This window comes from Teleopsis dalmanni, chromosome 1 (genome assembly GCF_002237135.1).
Source record: "Teleopsis dalmanni isolate 2A chromosome 1, ASM223713v2, whole genome shotgun sequence".
Taxonomy (NCBI): domain Eukaryota; kingdom Metazoa; phylum Arthropoda; class Insecta; order Diptera; family Diopsidae; genus Teleopsis; species Teleopsis dalmanni.
In genome coordinates, this window is record NC_051846.1 from 159,030,762 (window position 1) to 159,055,781 (window position 25,020).

General features: G+C 31.6%; 1 protein-coding gene across 2 annotated transcripts; it reads right to left on the bottom strand.

The window, feature by feature from the left end:
• Positions 1–1,203: 1,203 nt before the first annotated feature.
• On the bottom strand, positions 1,204–24,578 carry LOC119669605 (probable E3 ubiquitin-protein ligase HERC2). 2 transcript variants are annotated; one of them, XM_038079577.1, is made up of 17 exons: positions 22,877–23,818; positions 21,886–22,813; positions 21,253–21,824; positions 20,620–21,174; positions 19,656–20,557; positions 19,426–19,579; positions 18,452–19,360; positions 17,311–18,383; positions 16,857–17,230; positions 13,906–16,793; positions 9,573–13,833; positions 8,988–9,513; positions 8,337–8,820; positions 8,099–8,275; positions 7,741–8,023; positions 7,601–7,669; positions 1,204–1,373 (listed from the first exon to the last, which is right to left on the bottom strand). In XM_038079577.1, the coding sequence occupies exons 1-15, from the start codon at positions 23,816–23,818 to the stop codon at positions 7,877–7,879; spliced, it is 14,892 nt and encodes a 4,963-aa protein (XP_037935505.1). In that variant the 3' UTR covers positions 1,204–1,373; positions 7,601–7,669; positions 7,741–7,876. The 2 variants fall into 2 exon arrangements, with proteins under 2 accessions (XP_037935505.1, XP_037935506.1); XM_038079578.1 differs by lacking the exon at positions 1,204–1,373 and adding an exon at positions 24,308–24,578 and having other exon boundaries at positions 7,425–7,669; positions 22,877–24,077.
• Positions 24,579–25,020: the final 442 nt, after the last annotated feature.

Here is a 25,020-nt window from a genome sequence, read left to right on the forward strand (position 1 = left end):
CAACATAAAAGATATTTTATGACAGCTGTATTCTACTCCACTATTGCTAATAAGATAATTACAACAATTTAGGCTGTCATTTTGCTTCATGGAAGTTAATTTTTTTACGAGACTCAACTCAAATAAATAGAGAATTCAATTTAGAAGAAACATTTTTGTATATGAGAATACATGTTACTAATAGTCTTGTCGCAGACTATACGATGTTCAATACGATGAAAAAGTTAATATACGTAGGTTTTGTATGCATCACATAGACTAGTTTTTAGGATTAAACTTCCCATATCACGAACTGGGATTTTGGGACTGGCATTACCAACAACTACACCTCAGATAAAGTTGTCTCTACTAACACTGCTGACATTTACACTAAGGACTCTTAACTTATCTCCTAACAATCACGTCTTCGACTACCAAACCAGTGGCTTCCAGCCAGTCTCCGATTAAACAGTTAGTACTTTTTTACATTTGATTGTTGGGATGTGTAGAATAATTATGATCAACATCTAAGTATTTCGGTTTTCTGTGCTGCGTTTTGTTATTTAAGGGCCTCGTTGGTATTGAATTAGGTCGGTTATGTGGTTATAATCTTTTGAGGCCCTTTTACGTCATTAGCTCTTACTGGCGGACTCTATATATATCGTTATTTGAGTGAGTTAATATTCGTTCCTGATGTTTTCTGCTTATGTCCAAAATAACTTCTTCAATAGTTGGTATCTGTAGGTCCTTATAGATATCACAGTTTGTAACGTTCCAGTCTCGGTGTGTCGTAGGAACAACGTTTTATCAAAAAGATCATGGCGGGTAGTTGTGCGCGCTCTCTCTCTCTTGTGTCACCACTTAAATTTAACCAAACCAAACCTAGCAAACCGCAAATATCCCAGCATCACAATAGATCGTTGAGTCTAAATGAGTTGATCAACAAGACTGACTGCCATAATAATATAATCTCTCTAGCTTATATCCCAGTTATTAAGTCATTGTTACTGAGATATCAAATGATATCTGAGTTCAACAATTTCAAACAGTACAACTAGTTGTTAGTCATCGTACAAATTCATATCAAACAAAATATCAACTATTAAATTATCTTAAAAATAATAAAAAATACAAAAAGTCTTTGTTATTTTAATATGGTTTTACAGCCTCCATTTATTTTAATAGACTTTTAAATAAATCCTTTTATGTTATGATTGTTTACTCAGTCTTACCCACAATAGAGTTAATAAATAAAATTATAAAAGTTGTATACATATTATATATTTGAGGACTATCGAACAGACACTAACATATACACATTTCATAGTGATATACGACAAGCGGCATATAAGAGATATATAGTATAACTATATAATATACAGGCAGCAGTTAATCTGAAAAAAAAAATCAACAAGTTGTTATCTATTATTTGTTGCATTATCTATACTTATTAAATATTTATTAAATAAAGTTTAAGTTAAAATTAGATCAAATTATGATCATTACTAAGAACACTACTTTAAAGGACAACTGAAATTGTTTTTATAAATAAGATCTATTTTTTCTACCACTAACTTTTTCTACTACTAACTTTTTCTACTACTAACTTTTTCTACTACTAACTTTTTCTACTATTAACTTTTTTAACTTATTTACTATATACGTACTATACTGATATGTACTATATATACTATATATATGACAGTCCTTATTCCAAGCACAACTAAAGGTTCGTTTAAATTAACGGATATATACCATAATAATATATTGGATATATACCAATTTTTTTTTTTTAAACCTGAACTCCAATATTTTAAAAACGTTGTGTAATTTACTACTTTGAATAGCTTCGGAAATATAGATGTTCAAGACAAAATTTCCTTATAAATAGTTATTTTTTATAAATCATATTTTTTAAAAAATTTTTTTTTTTAAACTATGAATAGCTTCGGAAATATAGACGTTCAAGCCAAAATTTCCTTAGAAATAGTCATTTTTTATAAATCATATTTTTTCAAAAAAAATTTTTTTAAACCCTATTCTTTAAAACAATTTTTTTTTAAATCCTTTTTCTCTTGAGTATATATATTTAGTTTGAATTTTTTGAAGTAATTTGAAAAAGATATAACATAGGGTTCGGTAATTATATGGTTTTATCGTATACTGTTTTCTTTTGTCACCCAATATCTTAGTTTTTATTCTTCCCATGCGATTTCTTTGGTTTTTTCGAAGGAATAATCTACTGAATTTATGAGATTTTGAAAAGTAGCTACCTGTATCGATATAAAAATAATTTATATTTAAACTAAAAACATATAAAATATAAATGTATATATTTATAATTTTACATAAATATATACCCATATATATCAAACAAAATTAAAAATTTACATTCCTTTATGTTATATATTTACGATCATTTCAAAACTATTATTACTTCAACTTCTTGATTATTTTGTTGTAAAAGTATTTTTAAATAACTTTTTAATAAAAAAAAAAAATAAATAAAATTAAAAACTACTCGATATAAAATTTTAAAACTTATAATTTTACTACATCATTTTACTATAGACAATTAAAAATTTGAATTATTTAAATAATAGATTTTTATTGATTTTTTTTAATATTTATTTTTCAATTAACATATCTTAAAATATAATTTTTGGTTAAATTATAAAGACAATACGTAAATATATATGCAACTATGTACGGATTAAAATATTAATCAAAATATTTTATAACATTAAAAATTATTATTTTATATATATTTATGTTATATATATATATATAAATTGAATCGTTTCAAAGGCTACATAATCGTGTAAGGCTATAATAATGTTTGCTAAGCTACAAATTTTAATTTAATTGAGTAAATCTTTATTTCAAGTTACTAATTTAAATAATAGTTTTAATATATTATTACAATTAGAAAAATATATATATTATTATTCTAATGTAATTAATTAATCATTTTACTTTTTTGCAAAAAAAAAACTTGTTTATAAAAAAAAATAAATAAAAAAATTCCATTTAAGACATAATCAAATAATTTGTTAGTTAATTTAATTTAATGAAATTAAAAGAAATTAAGAAATAAAAACAAAAATAAGAAATTAAAAGAAAATACAAAAATATTTAGGAAAATAAAAAAAAAACAAAATTTAATTTACAAGATAAAACTATTTGAATATTTAAAAATAATAAATAATAATTAATTTAATAATGTTCAAAGAAATATACAAATGAAGAATGAAGAGTTCAATTGAAAATAAAGTAAATGTAAATAACAATTAATTAAACAATATTAAAACAAAATATAACATAAATAATATTAAAAATATAGAAAATAAAAAACATATAATGCAGATATATTTAAATAAAATAAATAAACAAATATAACATATTTAAATAATAATTTAATAAAATTTAAATTTAGAGAAAAAATATATTTTTGTATAATAATAGTTTGTATAATTACTATATTTATTGATAAAAATTAAAACAATATATAAACATTTTATAATATGTAAAGAACTAAACTCTGTAAAATATGATATAATTTTTTATTTCATACTTATATTATATTTGTAAGTTAATGCGATTCATATGCGATTTATAAATAAATTAAAATTTATTTGTAATTATTTAAAATGTTTATTATTTTCTACACTATTAACATATTCAATTCCAATAAAATTATTCTTTATCAATAATAAGTTATTATTTTTTAAAAATTATGCATATGAACTAAAAAAAATTTTTTTAAATCAGAAATTTATTTTTATATCAAACAATTAAAAAGATATATTTGCTTAAAAAATATAAAAATAAATTTTAAAAATTTGTTTTGTTATATATGTATCATTTAAGTGTTATATATTATAGAATATAAAACAAATTAAATAATAAATAAATGCATATTAAGAAATTAATTGTAAAATAATACGTAAATAAAATATATTAAATGACATAAAAAATATTAACAATTTAAAATGGTTACATGAAAACTGAAATTAAAAAAAAATAATATAATAAAAATATAAAAATAAAAAAAAAAAATATATTTCAGTATATAAATATATTATATATATATGTATATTATATATTGTTTTTCAAAATAAAAATATAAAATTCAAATAACAACAATAATAATACAATAGAAAAAGAAATTTAAATATTTTTATTTTTATTATTTATTTTTTAATAAATATTTTATGAAAATATTAAAATACAAATTTAAGAAAAAATATATGTGCATTAACATAATTAAAAAAAGAAAACTTTTTAAATGATATATAAAAATTAAAATATAAAAATTAAAGAAAAAATAATAAAAAATTCTGATGTAAAAGCTTTAACAAAAATGAATATAAGGAAATATAGAAAAAATAAATAAATCCAATTATAATTAAATTAAATTAAAATAAAATAGTAAAAGACAATAAAATAATTTAATAAAAAGTAGTATACAATCAAAATTTTATTATAACTATATATCATTTAATAATCATTTAATAATGATACATTCCATCAACTAAAATAAAACTTAAAAAAAAATAATATTTAAGAAATATAAATAAAATCTAAAAAATAGCTTACAAAAGCATAAAAAAATATTAATAAGTTTTTATATATATTTTTTATGTAAAAACTATATTATAAATTATTGTTAATATTTGAAATAATAAATATTATTAAAATAAAAAATATTAAAAAATGTTATTCAAAAAAATGTTTATTTAATTTTAATGTTCAAATTCCTTTCGAATTACGTTCTACTGAACTACTTTAATAGATTTTTCCTTACTTTACTCGATATTTATCTTATTAAAATTAAATATATCTACAATATGAAGTTTAAATATTTATGCTGCTACATTTCATTTTATGAGATTACATTTGTATATATATATTCATAACAGAATTAATCTGACTTCAATCTTAAATTTTTTAAAATTACTGTATAAATGAATATTGAAATGGAAAATATTCTTTAATATAAAATTTGTATTTATTAGATAATTCTTCTTTTTTTTTGGCGTGTGAACTATTTTATACATCAATTGATTTTATTTAATCTCAAATAATGATTCGGAATTTTCTTTATAATAATAAAAAATAATAATTTGTAATAAAGTAAAAAATAATGAAATAATGGAAATATTTGTTCGAATAGAATTAATTTATTTTTAAAAAAATTCAATTTTAAAGCTATAAACTCTTAAAAATTATTTGTTAATAGTATTTTTTTTAAATATGTTATATATAGTAACTAAGACATGATTTACTTAAAATGAGAAAAGTACAAACATAATTAGTTAAAACTTTTTGCTAATACATATATCGTAAAATATATGAAACATTTATTTAACAACAAAAAAAAAAAAAAACAAAATATTATTGTATTCGAATTATATCATATATTTCATTTTATTGACTTTTTAATAAAAATTTTTACAAATTTAAATAAACAGCTAAAAGCCATATTTACTAAATAATAAATAAATTACAAAATACATTTGAGTATCTAAATTTTTATATAAACTAAGTTTCGAAATCGAAAATGGGATAATCTAATATAGAATATAGGAAATGGATGTTTCTGCTCTTTTTTTAATAAAAACAAAACTATAATTATTTTTGGTGGTATACACATTTGCAATTATAAAATACTATAACAATTACGCAATTGATTTTTCTTATAATTATAAAATTATTAAATTTATATAAATAAATACATAACAAAATTAAATAATTACCAAATTAGCAATTAAATTATACATTTCCAACAATAATAAAATATTGAAATTATTTTTATATAATTGTTAAGAAGAAATATTTTCAAATTCATTTATTATTATAATTTTAATTTATACTTATAAATTAAAAATAAAATTTTTCGATAAGTAAAAAATATTTTAATTTTATACTAACAAAATAAATTCAATAACATCAATTACTAAAAAATTCATAATATATTTATATATGGATTTTGTGTGTCATTATCTATAATAATTATAATTTTAATTTGCGATTGAACTTTTAAACGGAAACAAAAGAAAATATTATAATATTTTTAAAAATAATATTACAGAAGACAACTTTAATGTCAAAAATTATTAATTGGCAATATTAAAAAGTAGCTGCTCAACTATTAATAATTATCAATACTAGAAAGTAAAATAAAATAAAATGTTTAAATTTTATATATATATAAATAATTAAAAAATCTAAGTTTCATATTTTACTAATTAAAATGTATTTATTAAAAAAGACCTAATACTGTTACTATGAATTTATTTTGTGTAATGGTTTAATGGTAAAAGAAATCCAACCTAATGTGGATGTTATATATATATTTCTATAAATTTATAAAATTATAAATAAAATATATATAGGCAGCAGTACTAGACAATATGAACTTTCAAATTGGTCATAAGTATTTAGCACACCAGACGAAATTCATTACTTTTTAAATGATCAATTATTTTGAAAACTTTCACGTAAAATAAACCCTTAATATATAAAAGAATATATTTAAGAAAATTAATTATTTAAACTAGAGTAAAAACAAAAACTAGAAGCATAAAATAATTCAAACTCACGAAAATTAGTATATTTTGTAAATGGCTAAATAATTTCGATATAAACTAATTTACGTGAGTTTAAAATTTTAATTATATGCTTATTTTTTGTTTTTATTTTTGCTCTTATAAAAATACTTATTTATTAACTATAAGAATTCAACAGTCTTGCAGTGCTCCAATCCGCTAGAAGAGAGAATCCTGTTTATTTCTATTTCAAATATAAATATATATTTTAAATTAATATTATTTTAAATCAAAATCAAAAAGAACTGGTAGGTAGCTGTTAGTTATAAGACGCTGTCGACATACATAAATTAAATATACATTTAAATATACATTTAAGAATTAAACTAAATACACTAAACAAATTTTTGTTGTAATACAAAAAAAAATAAATTGAACTTTAAATAGTTAAAATATCTTTTACATTACTTATTGTCTATTATTTACTAATAACAATAATGTGAAATAAATTTTAACTTACAACTTATATAAATATTTAAATAAATGATACAAAAAATTAATTTAAAAATATTTATAAATTATTTTAAATTTCTTTATACTAAGTTAAGAAATTTAAAATATTAAATTTAAAGCTTTTGTAGATACCACCAAATATCATTTTCTATTTATCGCTATATAACATTTAACAAGTGTTAGTTAAAATTAAAAAAAAAATTACATAGGATTATTTTTTGAATCGTTTACTATATATTTTTTTTTAAATTTCCAAAAAATATATTTTTATAAAAAATAATAACTAATTCTTTTACTTAATATTTACAATATTCACATATTTTGAAAATATTGTATAAATTCATAGCAAATATATATATTTTTTTGTTTTTTTTTTTTTAAATAAGATATTACACAGAGCAGCAGGAACATCTTTTAGATAACTTAAAATTTTGATGGAATTCCAAATTGTAATCAAAAGCTTTTTTTTAAAAAAATATAAAAACTATTACTTAAATAAACAAGCGATCATTATACTAAAATATACATTTGTTAAACTAAAACTTGTTCAAGCAAACCTTGAGTGTTTTTCATTTTCAATTCGTGGTTTCGTGGTTTTTCTTTGACATCATATATCGTAAGTTGTGCTGACAAAAAAAAAACAAAAATTAAATTATTATATAAATTTAAATATATTAATATATTATATTATAATTACCACATTTTGCTAATTGAAAGTATTGTGCATGAATAACAACTACACACAATCAAATTACATTAGTAGTGTTGAGGGGAAATTGTTTTGATTCTTATTGAGTATTCGATTTGCTTATTAGTGCTTTTTTTGTGTACTCCTAATTACTTGCAACGGATTCTAAATCACTATTATCTTCGCTACCAGTTGCTTCGGTGGGATCGCCCATAGCAACGCGCGCATACTCATCGGTATCTATACTCTTGCAGAAATGTATAGCATATTTTAATTTTTCCATTAAAACTGCCTAAAAAAGTTTAAAAAAAAATATTATATTATATTAATATCAAAAACCATATCACGAAGATGAACTTTAACTTACCTTGCATGAATATCTAGGCATTTTTAATAAAAAGAAACAGGTGTAACTTTCTGGTAGGAAATGATCTGGAGGGTTTTTATCTAAGACTTGTAGAACAAAGTCACGTCCACGAAAATCAGCAATGGTACGTGGTAAACGTGTACGGCCCCAAACAAAGCGTAGAAACAACGAACGTTCCTTTGTATTAAAATAATTACAATCGAAAACAAAAATAATTATTAAATGTTGCAAAACATACCTGATTGGTGAACTCTTCCATAACTTCCCAAAACCATACAACAATCAAGGAACCTGGCTCGAATCCTTTATAAGTTGCTACAGATTTTAGTAAACCAAGTGGTATATCCGGTGAACCGCAAACCATTGCTTGCAGTTCGCTCGCTGAAAACAAGGAGAGCAAAGGTACTGGAATCACCTTAGACATGCCGTCTCGAACAGCTTTGACGTGCTCATCAAATTCATGCAAACGGAAATTGAGCGCTAAACGCACATATTCATGACGATTTTGTGGTGTTATACGCGTATAACGTGTTGACAAATGTACATCATGTCCTTTAGCAGATGTAGTTGCAAAAGGTAACTCCAAAGCGTTTAACACTTTAGGATCTTCATCCATATTACGTATACAAAGTAGCCCCGCAATATAGTCACGATCAACTTCAGTAAGATCAGAAGGACGTAATTGTTCACCGGCTAACTGACGCCAAACAGGTTCAGCAAGACTGCATAATAAATATAATATATATTATATATTGATATAATACATTTATTTAATATATTTATATAATACATTTACATAATATGTTTATATATTTATACATTGTATTTATATAATATGTTTATATAATATATTAATATAATATATTTAACTTTAACTCATTTTACTTACTTTAGACTCAAAGGAGAACCTGTACGCACAGCTATTCCCATTAGTACTCCCAAAAACCGGAACATATTCATTTGTAATACCGATGTTAATGTAGGATCCAATAAAAAGCAATCACGATTTGCACCAGCCTCTCCTCGTCCATTAGGTGTAGTAATAAGTAATGGCACACTACCATTTTGTAATTCATCACACATTTCAGCTATTGATTCGCTATATCCACCACCACAATCATCTACACTTTCACCAACGAATTTAACTTTCCATACTCGATGTGGTAATGATAACGCTTCTTGTGTAAAAAGTGGCAGTTTAAGCACCATTTGTCCAAAAACGCTTTTCATTCCATCTACACCAGCTAAACCATTACTAGATTTAGACCGTGAACGCTTAACTTGTATCCGATTTAGTTCAATAACTGGACCATGCTGTTTGTCCCGTACCATTGTTGTTTGTATCACCTTACGAAAAGCTGCTTCTTTAATTGTATAGACAAGGACATCTTTTAGAGCACCTAAGCTCAATTCGCCTATTAGAAGAAATTTAATATAAAAAGTATAATATAAAAAAAAAAAATTAGCCACTAACCTGATATAGGTAACATTGCCAAGCATGGACAAAGCAATTCGGAGAAATGATGCAATAATACAAGACGGGAATGTAAAGCTTCAGCCGGTAGATCGCGGACAAGATCATATTCAACTGGTGGATTAGGTGGTGGGCGTATGCGATCCGATAATTGTGAAGTAGATAGTGCCAATGTATGCGCAGAGCCACAAGTTACTTTTACAATATGTTTTCCTTGAAGCGCTGATACCAAACGTGGGCGTTGTATAGCACTAACGGTACCATCACCTAATTGTCCTTCATCATTATCTCCCCACGTATATACTTCTCCAGTATCGCTACAAGCCACACAGTGTAAAGAACCTGTTGCAATCGAAACAATTTTTCTACCCTGCAGTGCTGAAATTTTTTTAGGCCGCCGTACATGATCAACAGTACCATGACCCAAACGATGAAAGTCACCCTTGCCCCAAGTATAAACAGCTCCAGATTTTGTTAAAGCGACAGAAAATTGTGAACCACATTCTACTTTAATTACACCTAATCCAGCTAGACTTTCAATTTTACTCGGCACTTTGCAACCATCCGACCCACCACGTCCTAATTTTCCATAGTCTCCATCACCCCAACTCCATACATTATCATCATCAGTAATGCAAAGGGTTTGTGCATCTCCAGACCCACAAGCAATATCAACAGCTCTGTAACCTACCAGCGCTTCTACTATTTTTGGCCTTAATTGATCCTCCGAGTCACCATGACCTAAGCGTCCGTAACGCCCTTTACCCCAAGTCATTACATGACCTACAGATGTTATCGCTGCTGAATGTGCGCTACCACATGCTATATCTATAATTCCACAACCTGATAACTCATCGATCAATTTAGGGCGATCATAACTCATTCGGCTGCCATGTCCAAGTTTACCATCTTCACCTTCACCCCATGAGTATACTTCACCATCCGTAGTTAGTGCAAGACAATGTTTTCCACCAGAATTAACGGCAACTTTTTTAACAAAAACATGTTGCAGAGAACCGATTAATGTAGGTATAGCCCAAGAGTCTGTACCACCAACTCCTAACCTGCCGCCGGAACCGTAGCCTGTAGCAAATAGTTTGCCATCAGGTGTAACAGCAAATAAAGTTTGTTCACCACCAGCTAATTGTATAGGACGTAGTAAACTAAGAGCTTCACAGGGGGTAGGAATTTTTATACGACTGCCTTCAAGACCACCTAACTGTCCTCGGTGATTATGGCCCCAACCATAAATGGTACTAGCACCTCCCCATGAAAGTGCCCAATCATCAGGACGTCGATTAAGCCACTGCAATAATTGATTATCGTGATCCGCCTTGAAAAGTGTATGATCTTCATGAATTAAATCTATATTTTCCATGTTGCTGTTCGGAAACAGTGAAACGCCACTTGGACTTTCATGTATTGACATAGACATAACACTATCGATGTATTGTACAAGATTATTCGTGTTTGTAGTTGTTGTATTTACAGTAGTCGTACCGCTCTGTTGATTACATATTGAATGCGGTGGTGGCGTAGGGTTACTTGTTGTCGTTGTGGTACTAGTAGTTGATGAAGCTAGAGAGTTTGTTGAGGTCAACATCGAGCAACAAGGCACAGGCGAAGGACTCTGATGCGAAGGTAACATTTCAGTAATTTTCTTTCGTACTTCCAAACAAAATAGTTTCGGTAGAGGCGTTCGTTTTATAAGAGATTGTGCCACGCGTACAGCTATACAATAACGTTTAAACCACGCCCATTTATGTACATCTGTTGAAGGTAGGACAGAATCTAACAGCATGTCACAAGCAAGTGCTGCCAAAGTTTTAAAATAGTCGGAGTGCATTAAATGTATACCACCACGCACCTGTGGTTCTTCATATTCATATTGTCGCAATAGCTCTGGTATCAGAGGCATTAATATCGGATTTAGATTTGCATCCAAAGGTTTCGGTGCATATTTTGAAAGTAACACTGCATGTAACTTTTTTAGAGACCATATTCGTTGACTGGTTGTAAGGGAGCTTAATTGAGCACATGCTGCCAATGCAGCTGCTAAACGCAATAGTACACTTACATTATGCGGTCCTAAACGTTCATTTAACAAAGCCATCACTAATGGCATAGACGGTTGTGAGAGGACTGCACGATCTGAACCACGTTCACTTAAAGCAGATGGCGGCATAATAGCATGTACCCAAAAACGGAAACCCCAACCATTCACCGAACTGTCAGATGAAAACTTCCAACGCATTTCATCACCAGGTATTCGAATTTCTGCTGCCCATTGTGTAATTTCACGGCCTGAACGCATAGCAATAACACGACCAGTACCATCCATAATTACTAAGGGATCATTTCGCTTTTCTGAAGAACATTGGCTATCGAACTCTAAACGTAAAGCTTCAGCGCCTGGAATTTTTACTTGTCCGGAAATAGATACATTGTCAGAATATGGATGACTACTTTCTTGCATAATGGGTTTTGGTATGTTACCAAAACAGTGCCGTGATGTACATTGGTCTTCAAGTTCTGTGATGCAGGTTTCAAGTAACATTGCGCCTATAGATGGCGAATTAGTTCCTAGGGCAATTAATGTTTCCGCGATTGTTTGCGAAGTACTCGCGGACCCTGTACGACCAGCTACACTTAATTTTAATAACTCAATAAGACCCTTTGCTTCAGCTTCACCAAGTAATGAAGTAAAATCATCTAATCCCGTAAGCGCGGCTTCTTCAATTATTTCTTCTTGATTAGTCACGGTAGCTGCTATAACTGACATGGCACTATGAGACATTTTTGAGTGTTTAAGTGGAGCATTGCTTGACATCGATGCCGACAAGGAAAGTGAGCCTGTCAAGCTTTGAAACGCACTTAAAGGTCCAGCAGGTGCTGCTATTATATCAACTTCTGGAGATGGTTCGTGAACTGCTGGATCAGTAACATCTGCTGGAGCTTCACCTCCACCTTGTTCGATTACTTCATTCGTATTTGGCGCAACTGTGTTCGTTGTTTCATTAAACAAAAAATTTTTTGTTTCCTGTGCCTCCATTTCGAGTGGGGATTTCTCATTTAAATTTATTTTGCTATGACTTGTAAGTGCTGCAATCATAAGCTGCCTTGCTTGCAAAATGCTCATAGCATTAAGTACATAGTTTAACGCCGTCTGACGAGCTCCATTTGTTTCTAATGATAACAATGTTTCACTAAGACTTGTTTTATTCAATTCTTTGTAAGAATAGCAGGATATACTGTCTGAGTCGGAATCATAAATTCCTAAACTATTCCCTCCTAAGGGATCTTTGGTAGTATTAAATGGTACTGGACCTCTCTTCTCATCCTCTGAAGGTAGTTGTGGTAAACCCCAAGCAATTGAGTGCGAACTGCCACAAGCAACACGATTCACAAATACAGCATCCAACCCAATCACTAGAGCAGGTTTTTTATTAACGATTGTGTTACCTGATCCTTGTTGTCCATGATCGTTATCACCCCAAGCATATACTTGGCCGGTATCTGTTACCGCAAGGCAATGCAAAGCGCCAACAGCCACATGTATAACTTTACGACCACGTAAGCCTTGAATTGGTTGTGGTTTTCGTATATGTTGATCACTTCCATGACCTAATCGATAATAATCACCTTTACCCCAAGTCCAAACCTCACCAGTACGGGTCAAAGCCAAGCTAAACTGTGCGCCACATTCAATTTGTATTACTCCAATACCAGTTAGACGGTCAACTTCATGTGGTACCACAGAACCCTCTGAACCGCCACGTCCAAGTTTGCCAAAATCACCATCACCCCACGAGTAAACTGCACCATCTTCTGTTAATGCTAAGGTTTGAGCATCCCGACTTCCACAAGCAACTTGAATCACACGTTTACCAAGTAATGCCAATACTAATTTCGGTCTTAATTGTGTTACGCTGTCTCCATGACCAAGACGACCATATTCACCTAAACCCCAAGTGTACAGCTCTCCTGCCGATGTTATTGCTGCGCTGTGAGAGGATCCGCAAGCAATATCACGAATTTTTTTGGGACGTAAAGATTCAATCATTTTAGGTTTGTCCAATGTTAAACGATTACCATGTCCTAATTTCCCATCTTCGCCTTCACCCCATGAGAACACTTTCCCATCTAAAGTCAGGGCTAATGCATGTTTTCCTCCTGAATGTACGGCTACCTTTTTTACTACATACCTATGCAATACTGGGACTTGTCTTGGTATGGAAACGTTAACACACTTTCCCAATCCCTAAAAGAAATATAAAAAGTTGTACACATTGTATTAAAACATACATAACTAATTATACTGTTTTTAACTTACCAAACGTCCATTTGTACCCTCACCGCAAGCGAATACTTTTCCATCATGTGTCACAATAAAGAGCGACTTAGAACCTCCAGCTATGTGTATGGGACGCACTCGACTAATTGTTTGAGAAAATGTAGGTACCTTCACTTTTGAACCTTTCAGTCCGCCAAGTTGTTCTTTGTCATTCAATCCCCATACCATTATTGTAGAGGGCGGCTCACCTAAAGGCATCTTCGATTCAGTATAATTAGTGGAATTTAAATTCTGATTTGAATCATTAATATTGTCATATTCGCAGGCTAGGAATGAAGCGCTCATCAACATTAAGTCCAAATCAGTTTGTTTTTTACGTCCAATCAAATTAATACCATGAACTTTGCATTGTATACCATTATTACGGCATTGCTTTATAACTATTTCAATGTATGGGTAGTAATCACGGACATCGCTCATTAAAACTACATTTGTATCGCTATTTTTTATTGATATCCAACTAAAATCTTTTAAGTTCCCTACATTTTCGCCGACTCGTGTCACCACCAAGGAAGGCATATGAGAATGGTCACCTGGATTTACAACAAGTGACAGACAATGGATCAGTACATTTTCGTGCATTTCTAATCGTATCCAGTGTTTCCCTTGACTACTCGATGAACTTTGCCAATATCCCGAACCACGTTCTAACAAATTTTTTGCACTTGATTCATTGGATGAAACTGTCAAGGTGCGTATGCAACGAGACCAATCGTCTATGAGATCGTTAATTGCTGTAGCCAAGCTAGAATTACGTGTTTTGGCAGCTATACTAACTATTTCTATGTCGTTTATAGCAGCTCTTACAGTGGAACATTGTGGAAAATCTGCTATGACATCTTTGCCATTCACTGCTATTACTGTACCAACGCTACCACGAATGACATTATTATACCTACACCTTGAAGACGGACGAAAGCGTACTTGGGCTCCAATTGCAATATTTCGATTTCGGTCGCTTGTTTGCTTTACCCGTGGCATTTCTAGCAATTCAATATGTACGAAACATACCCAATATGTATTGCCGTGCATTTGCCAATCCACCTGCACATTCAAATCATGTAGACCCTCTGTATCAACCTTCAAAACCGTACCAATATCACCTTTCTTAATTTCTTCAAAATCTCGACAGCAACGCACTGTCATGCCCGGACAGACTAGACTACGAACATATTGTGCATACTGATCAGCAGATTGTATATCAGCACGCGTTTCAAACTTAACTGATTGCTCCTGCAAAGAGGTGCCTCCAACTGTATCTGAATTCGTATCTATGCTGTCATTATCTGAGTCGGCCTCAGAATCATGTAAGATGCGCGCTTTACCTGGCAAAGATGAGTCACTGAAACTGGTATTGAGGTTACTTTCTTTATAATCTGGCAAATCCAAGACATTTGCGCAAACATCAGGATGTTCAAGTATCCATTGTATAACTTGTTCAGGATTTGGTAGTATTTCAGTGTGTAAGGTCATATTTTTTACGCTCATTTCTACTGCCTGTTTTGAAAAGCCCATCTCAGTAATTTTTGAGACTAATTGTGATATTGCTACAGGCTTCGTTTCCTTAGTTGTATTTGTAACATCCGGCTTAACAGTTTTATCATTTGGCAAATAAACATTATAAATCGGCTCACCATGTACCATTGTAGCCTGCATAGACTGTTGTTGCGCGGAAAAACTGGTTGGACATATATTTGTCTCCGTTTCAGAGTGTAACTGTGAAGCTAAAATCTGGGTACAGTTAAGTGCAGCTGTTGCGAGTTCAGCGTAAGTATATACTGACTTTACCGGCGATGGTTGTGTTGCTCGTATTAATATGGTTTGAACTAACAACTCACTCTCATTAACACTTTGCATATTAGATTCTTCCGTATCTATTGATGTTACTTCTGCTTGCGCCGTTGCGCTGTTCACACTTTTTACTTGACTTTCTTCACCTTCTTCCTCAGATATGCTTTCTTCCGACGAGTATGAACATAGCCCAGGAGACCTTTGTTTGAGGATTTTTCGCAATGAAGCTTGGTGACGGTACAAAACACAGTTTGAGTTCAAAACTGAAAGCTGAATTTGTTGTGAGCGTAGTAAGCAAATATCGGTGGAATATGGAATGGAGTCTTTGCGTTCACCTGGTCCAAAAAGTAAAACCGACCAAGCATTTAATAGCATCTCATTCATTGGTAGACGGGATAAACTAAATACTGAATAATCAGCACAGTCGAATGCTTGACTTAGTGAGATTTTACGAAATTCTCCATTTAATACTTGGCTATCGGTGCTTAGCAAGCATTTGCCTTTACTTGTAAATCCACAAATGGTTGCAATGCTGCCTTCGTAGCAAACTTGTAGGCCAACACGAGGTCGTATATCACAACCACCAATTGTGTTCAGAACACCCATTACGAATATGTATTCATTTTCTAAATGCTGTAAATCCAAACTATCTTCTCCAAACAAATCTGCTGCAACACATAATTTTTGAGATAAAAAGGAATTAATTGCTGCATTCCAATAGGGTAGGATATGTAATTTTCGTAGTAAAGTGATTATATCTTCAGATACTGTTCCTGAATGTGCGGCGGTTAAAAGTACGCGAGGCTTACTTTCATTCGTATTTTGTAACAATGAAATATCGTTTGGACAACAGAGTGTAATTTTCCCTAGTGTGTAGAACAATTTTCGTACCAAAAGTGTCATACGTTCTATGTCATTGTCATCACTCCAGTGTATCAAATTTGTTTGTAATAAACGTAAGCAATGAATTTTACGAAACACATCTTGTTCCCGTTTCGGAGAATGCTCAAGAAGTGATATATAGAAATTAACCCACATAGATGTTGTTAGGTATTTCGAAAGTAGTTTTGAGTCTCCTGTAATTTTATAAAATAAAATTTTATTTAAGATAAAATTGTACTTGGAAATGGATTCAATACCTGAAATAGCTCTTAAAAATCCTAATGTTGTCCAATTGTCTAAGCCACATATGTTAACAGTGGAGGATTTAGGATCAAGTATGGCACGGAACATAGATGATATACCACGGACTGCTTCTTTATCCATTTTTTCGCTATGAACACCCACACCAACAGATAATATTTGCAAGAATTTTGTGCAACCATATCTCAAAAGTTTTGTGGGATGAGATTCGCAACTAAGTTGTGAATCGCAGCACAATTCATCCTTCTCTGTTTCAGTATCAGGTGAAATTATATTTAAAGCACTCTCAGCAAGCCGTAAATCGTATTGTCCCTCCTTACCCATACGGTAGGAATTTGTTGCCCCTGTATACCATTCTACACGGACCCACCTATTTAAATAAATTTTTAATATTAATTTAAAACAAAACTAAACAAAACTAAACAAAACTAAACATAAAATGGTGCATACCCATCTTCTCCTACTTCACTTATAATTCGACCCTCTCCTGGTGGGTTACCATCTTGATCACCCCACTTCCAATCAGTACCACGCACTATGCGTGTACCAATTTTCATAAGTTTAGCTAACTCTGGTCCACTTAAATTGGATCTACTAGATTTCTGCTTTAATATCACATCCTCATAAACGACGGACAGCTCATAGGTGTTTTTTACAGCCGGTATATCAGCACCAGTTTGACTAAGCAGCCCTAAAACAGTACCCAAAACGCCGGAGTTCACAAGTAAACTAACTTCATTTGGGCCCATATCCTTCGCTAATATACCAAAAATACTTAAAAGAAAGCGTGCTCTTGGTAATTTTTTCAGGAACACATATGTGCCTAAATTTGAATTATCTTTGCCGCTTCCTGCATGTTGCTTGCCCTTCATTTGTATTTGATCTTGATTAACTAAGCGTTGGAATTCTTTAATGACACATTCAAGTATACGTGATTGGGACAAGACAACACTAGCTTTTTGAAATGCGGTTATGGCGTTTAAGTCTTCAAGCACATACGCAATTGTTTTTTTATTATTCTTCAAATGCAAACCTAAATAGCCACTTAGCATGTTATATAGCACAGCATCCAACAATCCGCGTACCTGTAGTAAATCGTAGAACATATCCAAGCCCTGCCGACGTGATTGATAACGTTGAACTTGACAATACATCGCTCTTCTAACTGTCTCAACATCACAAACCTCCTGCATGACAAATTCAACGATCTCGTTCATTAAAACTATGTTGAGTTCTCCGGAGAAGTACCACTTTTCGGTTATTTTACGCAAAAATGTGTTATTCAACTGCGGTTCTGGCTCTGGTTTTTTATCTTCAAACTCGAAGTCATGTGTTTGCAACTTAATATCTTCATTAGAACATTTACGTTCCGCAGAGTTAATGGAATTGTAACATGCATCGAAGAGATTCTCATTGGATGCATTATTTCTCAATGATTGCGCAAGTGCAACAGCAACATTTTCCGTATTTATATTACATTTTTCACTATTTTCTATATGCAAGGAGCTTTGCAAGAGCGATTCCTAGGGTAATAAAATAAAAATTACGTTTAATAAATAACATTTATATATGAATAGCAAATTTAAAGTACCTGTGATTGATTTATTTTATGTGCCAAATTTTGACTTTGTATTGTTACATTGAGTATATCTTCAGGTTTTCCACAAGCCAATTGCTTCTTAGCTGCTCTCATATCGACTATAATTTTTTTCACGAAGAGCTTAAATCGTGCTTCTTTATGTAAAATTGATAATTTATTGAAACCTTCCTGCTCTAAACTCACAACAGGACGCACTTCATAGAACAAAAATCTCAAACGATCTAACATCGACGCACAAACTTCTTTATAGCTACGATTTAATTGCTGACGTATACGCACCACAGACCATTTGGTCTGGTAAACGAGGCGTATCATTTCACATACTTGCTTTGGTAGTTTTGATGTTGACACACCAGCTAGTTCCCTCTCTAATACATTTAACACTATACCTCCCAAGCTCTGATGTCTTATTAATACTGCTGTTAATAAACGCTCCAATTCTTGAACTGGATGTTCAGGTTGAAAGTCCTGATGCCATATTAAGTTATTCTCTTTACAGTAACGTTCTATCAGTGTCAACCATGTTACGACAAATGGATCTGTTAAACGTGCTTCACCCAAAGCACTTATAAAGCTATCGATACGTTGTTGTATGTTATTACTAGCTGAGGAAGTCGTGTTGCTCAATGGCAAAATGTGTGCTGGAGGTTCTGTCGGTGTGCTTCCTGCTGTACTTGCACTACTTCTAGCTTCGCCCTTTTCCTCATCGAATGGGTTACTTGGCTGTAGCACTTGCAGACCACCACTTAAAATACTTGTCTGAATTGTATTTTTGCACTGCAGCTCAGCTGGTTGCAATGGTGGGCCTACTTGAAGTAAATTAGCAACAACGCCGAGTAGAAATGCCAATGCACGTTCCGAATTGAAATGAGTCAACGCTTTGTTGTATTGTATTTGTGGCTAAAAAAAATTGATTTTAAAAGTTTAAATTTTACGGACAACGTTTACAGCTACAGGAAATGTACCTTTTCATCCATAATGCTCGGTGCATAACGACCAATTTTAAAATTATTCAAAATGTATTCTAAATTGTTGCGATACATTGAGGAATTTAATTCTTTAGTGAGATCTTTTCCAATACTTGCTAAAAGAAATTCGTCTATAACTGTGCAATCGCTTCTGAAAGAAAAATAATATTAGCCATTAAGTTTTTATTATAATAAAATTATTTGCAATTAAAAATGCTGAAACTTACTTGTAATCATTTATGTCACAGACAAAATCATTTAATATTATCCATTTACCACCATCTAAAATATGGTTTTCGAGATCAACTTTACGTATCAGGTTAATATCTTCCTGCATGGCAGAATACTGCTTCTGATTGCCACGACATATAATACCTGGCCAGCCCATATCATCAGCATCTTGAATTTCACAGTCACCTAAAAGCCGATTGAAATTGTCTAACGAGAGTAATAATGGCAAGAATATTCTATTCCATTCAAAACCAGGTAAAAATGCAGGTTTGTCACGTTTAATTAAAATTAGACCGATTAGCAGTTCATACAGAAGCGTATCTGAAATATCAGTACTCATTATAACTTCAACTCCGTTTTTACTCTGCTGTGCTGTTTCATGTGCTTTCTGCAGCGAAAAGACGCACAGTGATACTGTGCATTGTATGTATTTGCTAAGCAAGGCTTCTGCCCCAACGAGATCCTCTTTGTTCGTTTGATGTATATAAGACAATAGCAGCCGCTGATAACGATGTAATAAATCTAAACTAGGCGATTGTTCGCATAGATTAGAGTTTGACTGCGAGTTAAAAACATTGTCTTCTTTGTTTTTGATCGCTCCGCAATTAATTAGTAACTGTGTTAGTCTAGCTTGTGTCTGGGCAGAATTGTTGCGCAGCAACTGCTTAATCAGATGTAGCAATGGTAAATTGTGGCTATTACTGGCACTATCATTAGAATCTGAGTTTATCGCATTGTTAAGAGCAGTTTCCAAGCCACCCTCGGCCATTAAAGAACCAACAAGTAAATCAGTCATAAACCTATGACCAGAAGATGAAGATCCTGGTTCTGAAGGTAGCAGTGAAGTTAAAGTTTTAGCACGTTCTGCTGCGGTAGGCAAAAGTACACTCCAACCAACCTATTTGAGGTTTTGATATACATGATAAATAAAATATACATAATATAACATAATAAACATACCTGTAAAGCTTGCTGTGCTGCTTCCTGAATTGGTATTAATATATTTGAACCGCCTGCAAGATTAAGTAAACGTGTTTTTAAACTTATAAGTAAACGAGATCCTTCTGACAGGCCAACTGTCCTTGGCGCTACACCATTAGCAAGTAACGCATGCATTTGGAGACGTATTAAATTTAGTGATGCAACTGCTATGCATTCAGTTTCTTCATTGGGTGTTAGCCTATTATTCGTATCTAACCCGCATACAATACTTAATAATTGTTCTAACAGCCGGAAGGTTTGTTCACTCAAATCAATAACAAACGGAACTCTAGTTGGTATACCCTGTACTGATGTTTGACTCCATATAATACTCTGTGCACTGCCACAAGCAATGCTGTGAGCACGCATGGACGGATGAGTCACAAGTATAGGTTCACGCAGGATTGGTTCTGTACTTATAGATGTTGGACATATTTGTTGATGATCATTACGACCCCAACCATATACTTCACCGTTATTGGTAACTGCCAAACAATGTGATACTCCCACAGCAACATCAGTGATAATTTTATTCTACATAAAATATTAAATTAAAAAAAATATTACAATCAAAACGGTTACCTTTTAAATTGATAAATTAAATTCTTATACCTGCAGTTTAGTTATAATTTTAGGCGCATTTACACTATTTAATTTTTTATCAGACATTGCATGCCCTAAGCGTCCGCCATGCACGTTACCCCACGAAAAAAGTTTGCCATCATAACTTATAGCCAACGAAAACTGCGACCCAACATATGCACGCTTAATACGTGGCAGATTTTCAACAATCATTGGAACTTGAGATCCGTTACCTGTACCAGTACCGAGCTTACCAAAATCTCCATCTCCCCAAGCATATAACAATCCTTCAAATGTCACACACAATGTATGAGAATCCAAACCACCTAAAGCAACATCGATAACTTTTTCGTTACGTAACGCAGTTACAACTGTGGGCGTTAGCTTATCATCTGTGCTATCATGACCTAAGCGGCCATATGAACCTTGTCCCCATGTATACAGCGTACCATTAACTGTGATCACTGCACTATACGTTGAACCGCAATGCACAGATTTAACATTCTGCTCAAAGCATGGTATTTTAGTTGGTGCTTCACGCGCCACTAAGTCTCCGTGACCTAAACGGCCATCATCTCCACAACCCCAAGAATATGCATTACCTTGAATGCGAGAATTATTTAAACAAAATAAATAATATAATTATATTTCAAATTAAAATACCTAAATTATCCACAGCCATGTAGTGCCTGCCTTCACAATGTGCTGCTATCGAAACTATATGCACCTCCGAAAATTCATCAACTATCATCGGTTCAGATTCAGGCTTAAGTATACGCCACGTATAAACGTTACCTTCTTGTGTTAAAAATACAACATAATTTTCAGACATCACAACTTGTTTCACTTGAAAATAAAAATTCAGTACTGGTGCAGAGTACTGCACGGCAGGTGTTGTAGCACTTGTTGTTGGTAAGCCCACAGCTGGTTCAGCTGTGAAACCGTATTGTTCATTACTTAGAGTTGGCCAACCAAGCGCGTAGATACGCTGTTCATGTAGTTGAGGTGTGGGTGCAGATTCTGTTGCGGTCGAATTATCACGCATGCTTTCCTGAGAGTTCTGTGTACATAACGTTGCTTTTGTGTTGTTGTGTTTTGTAGGTATCGTATTGCCTTGTAATACTATACCCGTTGGTATGTAAGCTTTTGCTATTCTATCTAGATGTGATATTATTACAACGGCTGCTTTACGGAGATCAACTTTACCCGTATCCTCTTCAGGTAAAACTAGAAATTGTAAAAAACATTCCGTAGTGCTAGCTGCTTCCACTTCAATGACTGCGCTAGCATTAGTAGTGTAAAGATTTGCATAGCGTTTTAGAATAGGCATTAAAGGTGCTCCTATATTTCGCGGTATATCACGATTATCATCTGTATCCTTTTCTTTTTCCCACAGCTGCAGTAATAATATAATAGCTTCAAGTGATGCAGTTAGATTACCTTTTTGAACTGCTAATTCTAGTAGTAAACTTAATGCAGTGTGTCGATCTTCACGCGGCGCGGCAAAGCGATTACCTATTTGATCGCCAACAACCACTTGCCGTAGAAACTTAATGGAACGTTCAAGCACTTCAATCCAAAGCGAAGAAATCTAAAATAAAAATTACTCCGTTTTATTTACTTATTAATTTTTTTTTAGATTTACGTAATATACCTGAGAAGACTCAAATAATGATGCTTCAGGTAGGTCCTGTAATGATTCTAAGGCTTCAGTTAATAGTTCACTACAAATTTCTGTATCTTCACCGGAACGCCATGCACGTCTTAGGAATGCAAATGAAAAATTCAATGCAGCTCGTGTACCTACACGTGCTAAACCTAAAGTAGCGCGTTCCGTATTCTTTATGGGTGAACACATGTCTAACGTGGATTGTTGTTTAAATTTTGTAAACACTAAACCATTACGCTCTTTATTACAATTATTACTCAAATTTAATACTCGTTGTTCTTCGTTTATTTTACATTTATCCATTGGCATTGACACAGTGGATGCATTCAGATTGTTTAAATTTTGGTTTTCTGGTTTTCTGCTGCGCTCCAAAGCAACAAAATAACGCTCATATATAAACAAACGCTGTTTAATGTGAACCAGTGATAAGCAATTGCTAGCTGATTGTAAAGCAACATCATGCAGTTCAGACAACAAAGTCTTTTGGCAATTTATTTTGCCAGCATTCGTCGGACATTGACCCCATAGCCAAGATTCAAATATCACATCTGATGAAATTCGATTAATTGCTGCATTTTGTGCTGCAGTAGTCATTTTTTTAATGGCTGAATCAGAGTCCAATAAATGGCATGAATAGCAATTACAGGTCGTTAAAGGTCCACAATAATCGGATGGACAGCAAGAACACTGCAGTTTTTGTGCTCCACAATAATGTTTGCCATCATCGCCCAAATAGGATAGGTTACCAGCAGTATTTACAATGGGAGCAGCTGGTGTAGATACCAATTCGGAATATTGCACTAAATTATTCCATAGCACAGCAGCATCTTCCACATTACGCAAGCTGGCAATCAGTTCAGCACGTAACCATTTCGAGTCTAAGCATGGCAATGGTCGCAAATACAAATCTGTTACATTGGTCGACATTGCATTATATTTATTTAATATAATTAAATACGTATAATGTAGTTTGTTATCAATACACTAATATAATCAATAAGTAGGTCACAACACGAATCAATCGTTCTAGTTTCAAATCGTTTACATTTTGCAGCTCATAACTGAATTTGTTGTTGTTATTCTATTTTTTCATTTATATTTACATACGCAAATTATTAATTCAACCTTGAATCCAATGACAAAAATCAATGCTATGCTTGCTTAGAATACCGGCTTAGAATATCACCTATAAAAAATAGAAATTAATTAATAAACTTTAAACTATAGCAATAATTGATTATCTAACACAAACAAAACACTACAAGTTGACCATGTTTTAAATCAAAACAAACAATTTTTTGTTTAGCAAAAAATGTAAACAATAATCAGCTGTGCCCTTTACTCACGGAGAAACTGCGGTTCTCGTGAGAGAGCTGCGAAAATTGAGTGAATGATTTAAGTCAAATTATTGCTTACTTTCTCTTCACACCACCACTAAGAAAAAACACTCCTTGGAATTTTTCGTTTTTTTCAATTCAATTTATCGCACTAAAAAATATAAAGTCGCCAAAAAAAATTATTTCAAACGATTCTTCATATCTGTTGTAACCTTTTTTCAATAATTTTGTTAGATAATTTGACATTTTACAGTTTAACTATTCATTTTCTTTTTAAGAACTTAACAAGACGACATTACCGTGAAAAAATAAAATGTTCTGTTCTCTTCGATTGATTACTGTCAAAATAAGTAGTGTTAAAAAGCTATTAACAAGGGAAATAAAATTCCCTTTCAGATACTGGCACCTTAATTTACTATACATTAATAGTATATTTGATATATTTTAGTATTATTTTTATTTATTAATATGTAAATTATTTTTTATTAAGTTTTACAAAATTAGAACATATGTAATAAGAACACCATAGAAAATACGAATGTGAAAAATAAATAATTTAAAATCAGCTGATTTAATTTTATAACAATACGTTCACAGTCCCTCAACAACTTATTTTTGGAATTATCTTGAAATTACAACGAAAATATATAGATATGTTCAAGATAGTCAGAACAACACAACTAATAACTGCCTTCAGTTAGGAGAATGCTAATAAGTGACAACCACGTTTATGAGTACTAATAAAAACAAATGAAAATATGAAAACATTAACTCGAAATTACAACGAAAATA